This window comes from Manihot esculenta, chromosome 3 (genome assembly GCF_001659605.2).
Source record: "Manihot esculenta cultivar AM560-2 chromosome 3, M.esculenta_v8, whole genome shotgun sequence".
Classification (NCBI taxonomy): domain Eukaryota; kingdom Viridiplantae; phylum Streptophyta; class Magnoliopsida; order Malpighiales; family Euphorbiaceae; genus Manihot; species Manihot esculenta.
The window spans coordinates 23,952,899-23,962,483 of NC_035163.2; the positions used below are offsets into that span (position 1 = coordinate 23,952,899).

General features: G+C 35.4%; 1 protein-coding gene across 1 annotated transcript; it reads left to right on the forward strand.

Annotated features, from left to right (window-relative positions):
* The first annotated feature begins 1,337 nt into the window (after positions 1-1,337).
* Positions 1,338-1,766, forward strand: LOC110611597. Its single transcript, XM_021751990.1, has one exon. The coding sequence runs from the start codon at positions 1,338-1,340 to the stop codon at positions 1,764-1,766; it is 429 nt and encodes a 142-aa protein (XP_021607682.1).
* The last annotated feature ends 7,819 nt before the right edge of the window (positions 1,767-9,585 follow it).

Genomic DNA, 9,585 nt, shown 5'->3' on the forward strand with positions numbered 1-9,585 from the left:
ATGCAGCTACAACAAACGATGATGTGGATGAATCAAATAATGCAGCAAAGGGGTCTCACCCCACCCATGACCATGAGTCCAACATCCATCATGACCCCCAGCTAAATACCTACACTAACCTTTATCCTGGAAACTAAAAACCATGAACAAACTTCCACAATACACTTAAACTGAAAAAGGAGAGAAGGTGAATTAGCTAGGGAGCCTCCCGCTAAATCCAAGAGCCGCACAGTGAGAAGCCTGATAGAGGAGGATGCTGACGTGCCAAAGAGGTATGAAGTAGAAAGTGAGGAAGAGGGCACTAGTTTGAAAGCTCCCATGACTAGTGGGAAAACCAGCACGAAAGATGAGGGACTATCTGAGAAGCTGCAGAAGCTAAAAGAAGAATTGTTAGCGGAGTTAAAAAACCAAATAGGAGCTCACACGAGCTTAAGAACAACCTCTCCATTTGTAGCTTGGATTCAGGAAGACTATCCCTAAGAAGTTCCAAATACCCACTATGGGAGCATATAATGGCATAAGCAACCCTAGGGACTATGTGATCAACTACAAACCTTCATGGAGCTACAAACTCATTTTGATGCCTTGCTTTATAAAGTATTCCCCACTACTCTTATCGGTGCAACCCTGACCTGGTTCAATAACCTAGAAGCGGAAAGCATCAGGACCTTCTATGACCGAGCTAATTTATTTATGGGGAAATTTATAGCCAGTGTCCTGGCCTAGGGAAAAACCAGTTATCTAGAGATAGTTAGGCAAAAGAAAGACGAAATCCTACAGGAGTACGTCACCCATTTTAACGTAGAAGCGCTCTAGATACCTAACCTAGATGAACCTAGAGCGGTGGAGGCGATGCAGAAGGGGCCTACCTCAGCGGAGTTCTTTGGGTCCTTAAGAAGAAAGCTACCAACCACATTAACCGAACTGATGCAGAGAGCGGAGAAATACATCAGGCAGGATGATGCCCTCATGAATAGTTGATTCGCTAGAGATTCTCGAGAAAAGGACTAGACGAGAGGTCGGCCAGAGGATCGAAGGAGGGAACAGGCAGACTGGAGACCCAACCGAAGTGCCAATCTCTAAATAGATACCAGAATGATAAGGAGGCTGATCGCCGACCCAATCCCCTTCCCCATCGAGATATTACCCCTTTGAATGTCTCCATAGCAGAAGTATTGGTTGCCGTGCAAGATAAAAATCTAATCACATGGCCAAAACCTTTGCGGTCGGATCCTAGGACTAGAGACCCCAACCAGTATTGCCGGTTCCACAAAACCAATGTTCACAATATGAATAACTATCATAGGTTAAGGAATGAAATAGAAAAGCTGACCAAAATGGGCCATTTGAAAAACTTTGTGAAGAAAGAGCCAGCGCTCAGAGGCAGGTCGGAAGAGAGAAGGGAACCTGTCAGGGAAAGGGTGGCGAGACTTGTGAATGAAGGATCCAGCGGGACCATAAACATGATAGTTAGGGAAGAGACAGAGCAGCCCCTCCAGGCTAACAGAAAGAGAAGAAGAGGTGGCAAGTTAAAAGAAGTAGAAGTTATGCAGGTCGCTGAGCACATCCTAGGAGTAGTGAGCTTTTCAGCAGTCGACAGGGAAAGGGTCGAGATGCCCTATGATGATGCCTTGGTGGTAGAGGCCATCATTCACAATTTTAAAGTCCAGAAGATCTTGGTGGATGATGGAAGCAAAGTGAATCTTTTGCCATACCGAGTGTTTAAAGCCATGAAGATAGCCAACGAGGACATGGTGAAAGACTAAGCATCAATGAAAGGCATAGGTGGAGTGCTCGTGCCAGTAGAAGGGAAAACCAAGATGCTATTGACTCTAGGAACACCGCCGACCACCCGAATCCAGTATGTCCAGTTCCTTGTAGTCAAATTACCACTAGCGTACAACGCGATCCTAGGCCGACCAGTCCTATATGACTTTGAGGCAGCCACGAGCATTAGATACTTATGCATGAAGTTCCCCACTGAAGTTAGGGTGGCTACAGTGAAGAGAAGGCAAGAAGAATCCCGACTGGTATACTTGGTGACCATGGAAAAAGAAAAAAAAAATGAGGAGGTGCACTTGAAAGTTATGGAAGTCAGGGATGAAGAGAAAGAGCAGAGAACTCAGCCTGCTGGGGGAGCTTGAGAGTTTTGTTCTGAATGAAGAAGAACCAAAAAGAGTCTTCAATATGAATGCAGCCTAATGCAAGAATAGAAAACAACCGTGAATGCCTTAGTCTGAGGGCATGCTAACAACTTTGCATAGAAGCCGGGCGATATGCCAGGCATCGACTCCCAGATCATGTCCCATCAGTTGAACGTGCGACCAGATGTAAGACCAGTGAGGCAGAAAAAGAGGATGTACAGGATAGAGAAAAGGGAGGCCATGAGGACAAAGGTAGAGAAGTTGGTAGAAGCAAATTTTGTAAGGGAAGTGGCTTATCCTGAATGGTTAGCTAAACCCTAAACCTTAATCAGTCTTGTCCAAAAGATTAATACGTTTTGCCTGACATTAATAAATTGGTCGATGCTATAGCCGTCTTTGAGTACTTCTCTTCTCTAGATGCAATGTCAAGTAACCACCATCTTTCCATGCATAAAATAGATGAGGAGAAGACTCCATTCATCACTGAGGACGGTACTTATTGCTACAAATCAATGCCTTTTGGACTGAAAAATGTAGGAGCAACCTATCAAAGATTGATGAACATGATATCCAGATACTTGAAAACATCGTATTTGAAAGGAAAGAAGGAGATGCGAGCAAAATATAACTGCTCCCACTCGGAGAGAAAAGAGAAAGCATTACAAAATAGTTCCCCATCCTAACTCTAAGCCCCAGTAGAAGCTCCCCTTAGCTCTGACTATGGTAAAACTATCTACCCAGTGCTTAATGGAGTTCTTGTAGCCAGTGAAAATGGTCAGGCCATTTCTATCACAAAAACTCAAGAATCCATTTTTAGCCTTTAAAATCTTAAAAAAGGCCTTGAACAAGCTTAAAGAAGGAGCAAAGCCCCAACTTCGGAACATTGCCTCAAAGGTGCTCATGAACATAATAGAATTTGGGGTCAACATCCTAAGAGTGACATGGTAAAATCTAAAAACAAAGTGGACAAACCCAAAAAAAGGGAAAGAAAGTCCGTAATCAATTTGTTTCAAATAGAACACGAGCCTCCTCTTAGATTGGGCGTCAATCAAATCAGGAGGAGGAGGCAAAGAGAACAGGGCAATCCGTTCATTTAGATTTGGAGCCTGAATATAGTGGGTCTTCTTAGAAAAGAAGGATTGATGGAAAGTTTCTCGAAGAGAAGTAGGGGTTACCCTAGAAATGATTTTTTCAACCTGAGAAAATGACAGAGGAGCCATTGGAAGAGAGGTATACCTGAGACTTGAAAAGATAAAAAAAGAAGAGAAAAGCGAGTGAGACTCTAAGAATAGTAGAACAGAAGCAGCAAGAACAACAAAAGTAGTGAAAGTGAAAATGGAGATGAAAACCTGTTTTTATACTTAAAATAAAGCATTTATGGATATTCGAAAAACCATACTTCGGTAATCCAAACAGCGCTAACCATCAAGACGCCTCTGGGAGGACGTGCGCGTATGTCATGTGTACTTATGACAACCCCTCGTAACTCAAAGGGAGTTAATAGGCACACTCTCAGTAATAAAAACGCCAAACACAATTCGCTCCTCCAACCGCCATAAATAACCTTGAGAGAAGCGAAGAGATATATAATAATATAATAATGATAGATCTTGCTGAGATCGTGATACGTGTACTAAACAGACAGACCAAGACCCCAGTCTGATCGGGCTATAGAAGGCCCGCCTAATGTAGTGCACAGATCAGTCCTCCTACAGTTCCAACTATATCCATACTCGGGATAGACGAGCTGACCTATGCGTAGAGCCAGCAGACCGACCTTTTTAAAGCGCACAGAGCCCCCATAAGGTCATAATCATGCATGCAGTAGGGCTGATAGAAAAGATACATGTGATGGACAAAGTATGGGTGAAGCGACTCAACATTTATTAGCCAATTGTTTGCTATTAATTAGTCGCCTGACACATTTACTACGGCATGTCACCGTCCAATCCGAAAGAACATCTATTAGAGCGTCCTAACTTAGTCAGGGTATTAACACCCCTGACAACTATCCCTGAAGATGGATTTTAACTATCCCAAATCCAAAAAACTCTCAATCTCTCCAAACAACCTCAACCTCCACGAAGCAGAAAGGTAAGCCTTGTTAACTCTCATTCCACCCAATTAGAGTCGTTAACTTCTCTGTGAATCAAACCATTTGACTCTATGTCTCTATTTCCTTTTTCCCATTGCATCTAAGACTTATCAATACCCTAATTTTTTTAACGACTCTAATCTAAATTATTAATTTTATTGCAATTCAACTTTGTCATCCATATCTTGTTAAATTACAACAAAACTTGCCTTGTCAACATTGTAAAATCCCATATTAAAAAAAAAAAGAAATTCCACTTGTATTCAATTTTGGTCACTTTTTTATTTGAAGCCCTGGCATGGAGTCACTACCGTCCCCCACAGTTTTGGAGGAGGAAGATTACAACAGAGAAATAGTTTTAATCAATTACTGGTGACAACAAGTGTTTGATAAGTAGGTGTATAAATTGATTTTGAAGTGTTAATGAAAACATTTGTTTTCAAGAGTTAATTATCCTAATTACATTTGTTGTAGGATTGTTACAATACTTTTTTAAGATACAATAAAATTACAAAAATCACAGACAACAATTCTATGATTTTTCAGAAGAAATTCAAATTGAAATTAACAGAGAAAAAAATGAATATATAGAGTTTGGAGTAACCATTTGTGACGGTTGAAGATACTTTTTCAGATAAATATGTTTTAATAATCGTTTAATTTTTTTATTTATAATATAATTCTAACAATTTTGAATTTTCTCTAAAACCCTTCAGGTCTAAATTAGAGTTTTTTCCCTATAAATATTTAAAAAAAATTTATAATCTTTCAATGTAAAATTCTTTCTCTTTTCTTTCTCATAATTTATTTAAACAAATTATTTCTATAACCGCAAATTTTATATTTGCAAATAAGAAGCAAGCCATCAATGCTTTAGACTCTTTTCAACTGAATCTGTTGCAATTAGAGAAATCAAAATTTGGAGTTTAATGGCGAACTGAATCTGTTGCAATCAGAGAAATCAAAATTTGGAGTTTAATGGCCAACTTAAATGTCTTTAATGGATGAGTTTTATAGTGCTTGAGATTTCCTTCATCACTAGAGAACAAATATCCACTGTGTCCAATAAGAGATAAATCAAGAAAATTATGTGCAAGTAATGGTGATTAAGGCAGTTTTAGTTTCGAATGAAAATTATGAATATTTTATGACAAAGTATAATCATTTAATTTTCATTATCATAAAAATATAAATCAATTTATTTCATAAATTATTTTTTAATTTGCATAAATTAAATTTATAATAAAATTTATATATATATATATATATATATATATATACACACACAAAATCGATTACAACCATCTCATTAGAATGAATATTCAAGTCAGATTGAAATTTTAACTAACCGAATTTTTACCGACTCATAAATTATTAATCATATCAAACTGAAATTAAAATAAAATTGAATCCAACTAAAATTAAAAATTCTATGGATAATCAGTTATAATTGAATCAATCAAAATAAAATAAAAATTAAGTTTAAATTATTAATTAATTAAATATATAAATAAAAAATATGTAATAATAATTTTTTATTTATAAAAATAACAATATAACTTATTTTAATAAAATATTAATCATGAAATTAAAATTAAAATTATAAAAACAACCTTTGTAAATAATATTTTATTAGTAAAAATAATGATTAAATATATTATTTAATTAAAAAATCGGTTATTTCAGAATTATCGAATCAAATAAAATCAAATTAAATTTATATTTATCAAAATAATCAAATTTCATCTATGCAATTGAAAACAGACAATGCACGCCCCTAAATGTAGAATTAAATTTAATTTTATAAGAGAATTTTTATTAGTATTATTAATAAATTTCAAATCCATTTATAATTTGAGGGAAAAAAACAGTAACAAACTTTTTAGCATAAAATAATATAACCGTTGGTGAATTTGTTAACAAACTTTCAAAATCTATTAAATGTTTTTAAATAAAAAATTGAATAAATTAACAATAAAAATTGTTTATCACTAAACAAACTATGCTAATATTATTAAAAATAATTTATTAATACCAAAATATAGTATAATAAAATTAAAAAAATATTTTTTATAAAACTTATAAAAATAATATAATTTTATAAAAAAAAATGAAGATGAGAATAAGTAAGATGAGAATAAGGCACTCCAAGGTTTAGCCTGGTGGAAAGTGCATCCTGTAGCCTTGAAAAGGTCTAAGGTTCGACTCCCCCAACCCCTATTTCAAAAAAAAAAAAAGTAAGATGAAAGAAAAGGAAGAAAGAAATGAATGAAATGTAAGAATAAAGTGAATTTATAACATGAGGTCCTTTGGATTTTTCTTTTAGTCAAAGGAAGTCATTTGGATTTAAAAAAATATTATCAAATTCATTGCTTTGAGAAAAAGGGTTTTCCCCTCACGAATTTACCAATATATTTTTAAATTTATTAGTAATTTAGCAATGAATTTTGATTGAAAAAAAGTATACCCTTCTTTTTTTTTTAATAAAAAAATTGTAAGATTTTTCTTTCCATATATTACTAATGAATTCAAAAGTTTTTGGTAAATTATACACCTCAGTCATTTATTTAATGAAATTTAAACACATGTTTAGATAACTTTATTTGTATTTTTTTTTACTATAGATTATAAATAAATTATAAATTATAAATTATACTATTTTTGTTATCAAAAGTTTTTTAGAGTGAAACTATTTCATAAATCATTTTAAATTCACATTTAAACAAAATTGTGTTTATAAGTTTAATATATATTCATAATTTTAATTAATTAAACAAACATATATTTTATTAAATTCAAATGTTTTCTTTTAAATATCTATCAATAAATCCTTATTTTCGTTCGTAAATTTACCAATAAAATTCCATTAATATGTCCTACGCTTAATTTTTTGAAGCCATGAAAGTTATCAATAGATTAAAAAAAATCATTGGTAAATTGTCCAATTAAATTTCTACGTTATACAATTTATTAATGGATTTAATAATTAAAATTATTTTTAAATTTACACACTAAATTTTTATGTATTTTTGATATTATTGAAAATACTTTTTATATGGCATGGCAATTTATAAAAAAGAAACATGAGATGGTTGGTGGTTAAAATCAAGCACGAAGATGTTCAAGTTAGAAACTACTCAAGTGGGCGAGTGAAATGAGAACTATAATAAATTTAAGTAAGTAGCAAAATTTATCTTAAACTTGTATTCTGAATTGCTTTTATATTATAAGAATAGTAAGTTAGTTAGCAGCGTCTTTAAGAATCTAGAAAATATCGGCTAATGGATAAGGGATCTCTTATCCATTAACCGATATTAGTTAGATTTTTAGGAGATTCGATAACTAACTACATTTTCTTACAGTATAAAAGTAAACATGCACAGAGTTCAAGGTACACATTCTTACACACTCATTCTAAGTTCAAGAAATCTATTACACACGCCCTTTTTAGCAAGTTACGGACTTGAGCGTCGGAGTGGCTGCCCATAAGTTCCAACCACCTCACTCTTTCTCTTTTGTAGATTGACCAGTGCCAGTTTAGCTTATTTTTTGTCATATTATTTTGCTCTACTATTAGAATATCTATTGAATTCTTCTTATTCATTTGGATTAAATCTGACTTCCTATTCACTTTCTCTTAAAAACACTTTTTCTTTCCCCTTTATTCTCCAATTCGCTGACAACTCATGAGCTGCAGCTAAGTCCGCTGCCAATAAGGAAGCCATCATCTCTCCCACCCTTGGCAGTGGATAGAACACTCTATTTATGGTCAATGAGACAGATCTTAATAATCTGAATACTGAGCAGATGCTCCAATACATTAAAAAGTTGCATGCAACTCTCGAACAATACAAAACTCGGGAGAATGCCTCAATCATGGCTACCAGAATAAGGAGGAGGCTTCCTTCGAGACTCCAAAGACTCAGACGAAAATGATTCAAACACAGTCTAAAGGGAAGGCCAAACTGGTGGATGAACATCGGATTAATAAGGGACAACACGCTTTGAAAGTTCGCCAGAAAGGACAGAGAGGAAAGAGGACCTGAGTCTGAGGTAAGAACTCCTAAAAACACTATAGACAATGAACCCGTTGGGATTATACATGTGATCATAAGTGGCTCTAATGACGGCAAGGGTAAGAACAAGCATGTCGCTAAGGATGTCTTGTCCATAAAGCAAGCAGGAGATAAAGTTTGAACCTGCAGATAAGGTTATGAGGTTTTTTTACAATGCCCCATTAGTCAGTGTCCGTTTGAATGTAATACCCGGCTAGACCCCGGCATCGAAATTCCTGCTTTGCAGCGGAATCTCGGATGTCGGAACCCTCTAGAAGGGTAAAATCATGTTTTTCTAAAATGTTTTCATGTGTTTTAAGGTTTTAAGTAAGAAAGAAATTGAGTTTTTGAAAGAAAAGCACCAAGGAAGGAAAGCCATGTTCGGCCGCCGAACCTCATGTTCGATGGTGAAGTTTAGGGAGCACCTTTGGCCCCCGAAGGTGGTCTGGCCAGCCACCTATAAAAGACCCCATATCCGAAAATGTTGCATTGCATACTATGATGTTGATGTGGATGGATGTTGGATGACCCATTAGCCCTCGATATGATATGATGACAATGATACGGTATGGAAGTCCAGTGAGGCCTATTCTACGCCCCTGGCACAGAGTAAGAGAAAGACCAGCGAGGCCCATTCTACGCCCCTGGCACATTGGAATGTTATGTTATGTTATGTTAAGAGAAAGACCAGCGAGGCCCATTCTACGCCCCTGACACATTAGAATGTTATGTTATGTTATGTTAAGAGAAAGACCAGTGAGGCCCATTCTATGCCCCTGGCACCATTGGAATGTGTAGAGGGCTATTGGTGACAAGTCCATCCTTGATGTGATTTGTTTGTGTTGTGATGCATTTCATGAAAGCATAAATTTTAATATATTGTTTTACTATTCTGCTCACTGGGCTCTAGTAGCTCACTCCTTTCCCTTAACCCCCAGGTTTGCAGGTTTGGGATAGACCAGGAAGTTAGCAAGAGTAAAAGTTTTATGTATGTAATAGTTAGTTGTGGACATGAAAGACAATGAAATGTATGTATTGTAAGATATTGTACAGTTTTGTATTGAGGATTAGTATTGTACTTGACCCTAGAGTGTTTGGTTAATCCCTTTTGTTCATGATCATTATGAAATGTTTTAATGTGTTGTAAACCAAGCTTGATTTATGTAATGTTGACCCAACTAGAGCATTTGGTGAGGGCTCTAGTGTGGGGTTTTTATATATTCAGTTTCAGTGCATGCATAGGTCGAGCTTGGTGAATGGAAAGTTTAAAGTTTTTATGTAAATGTATGAT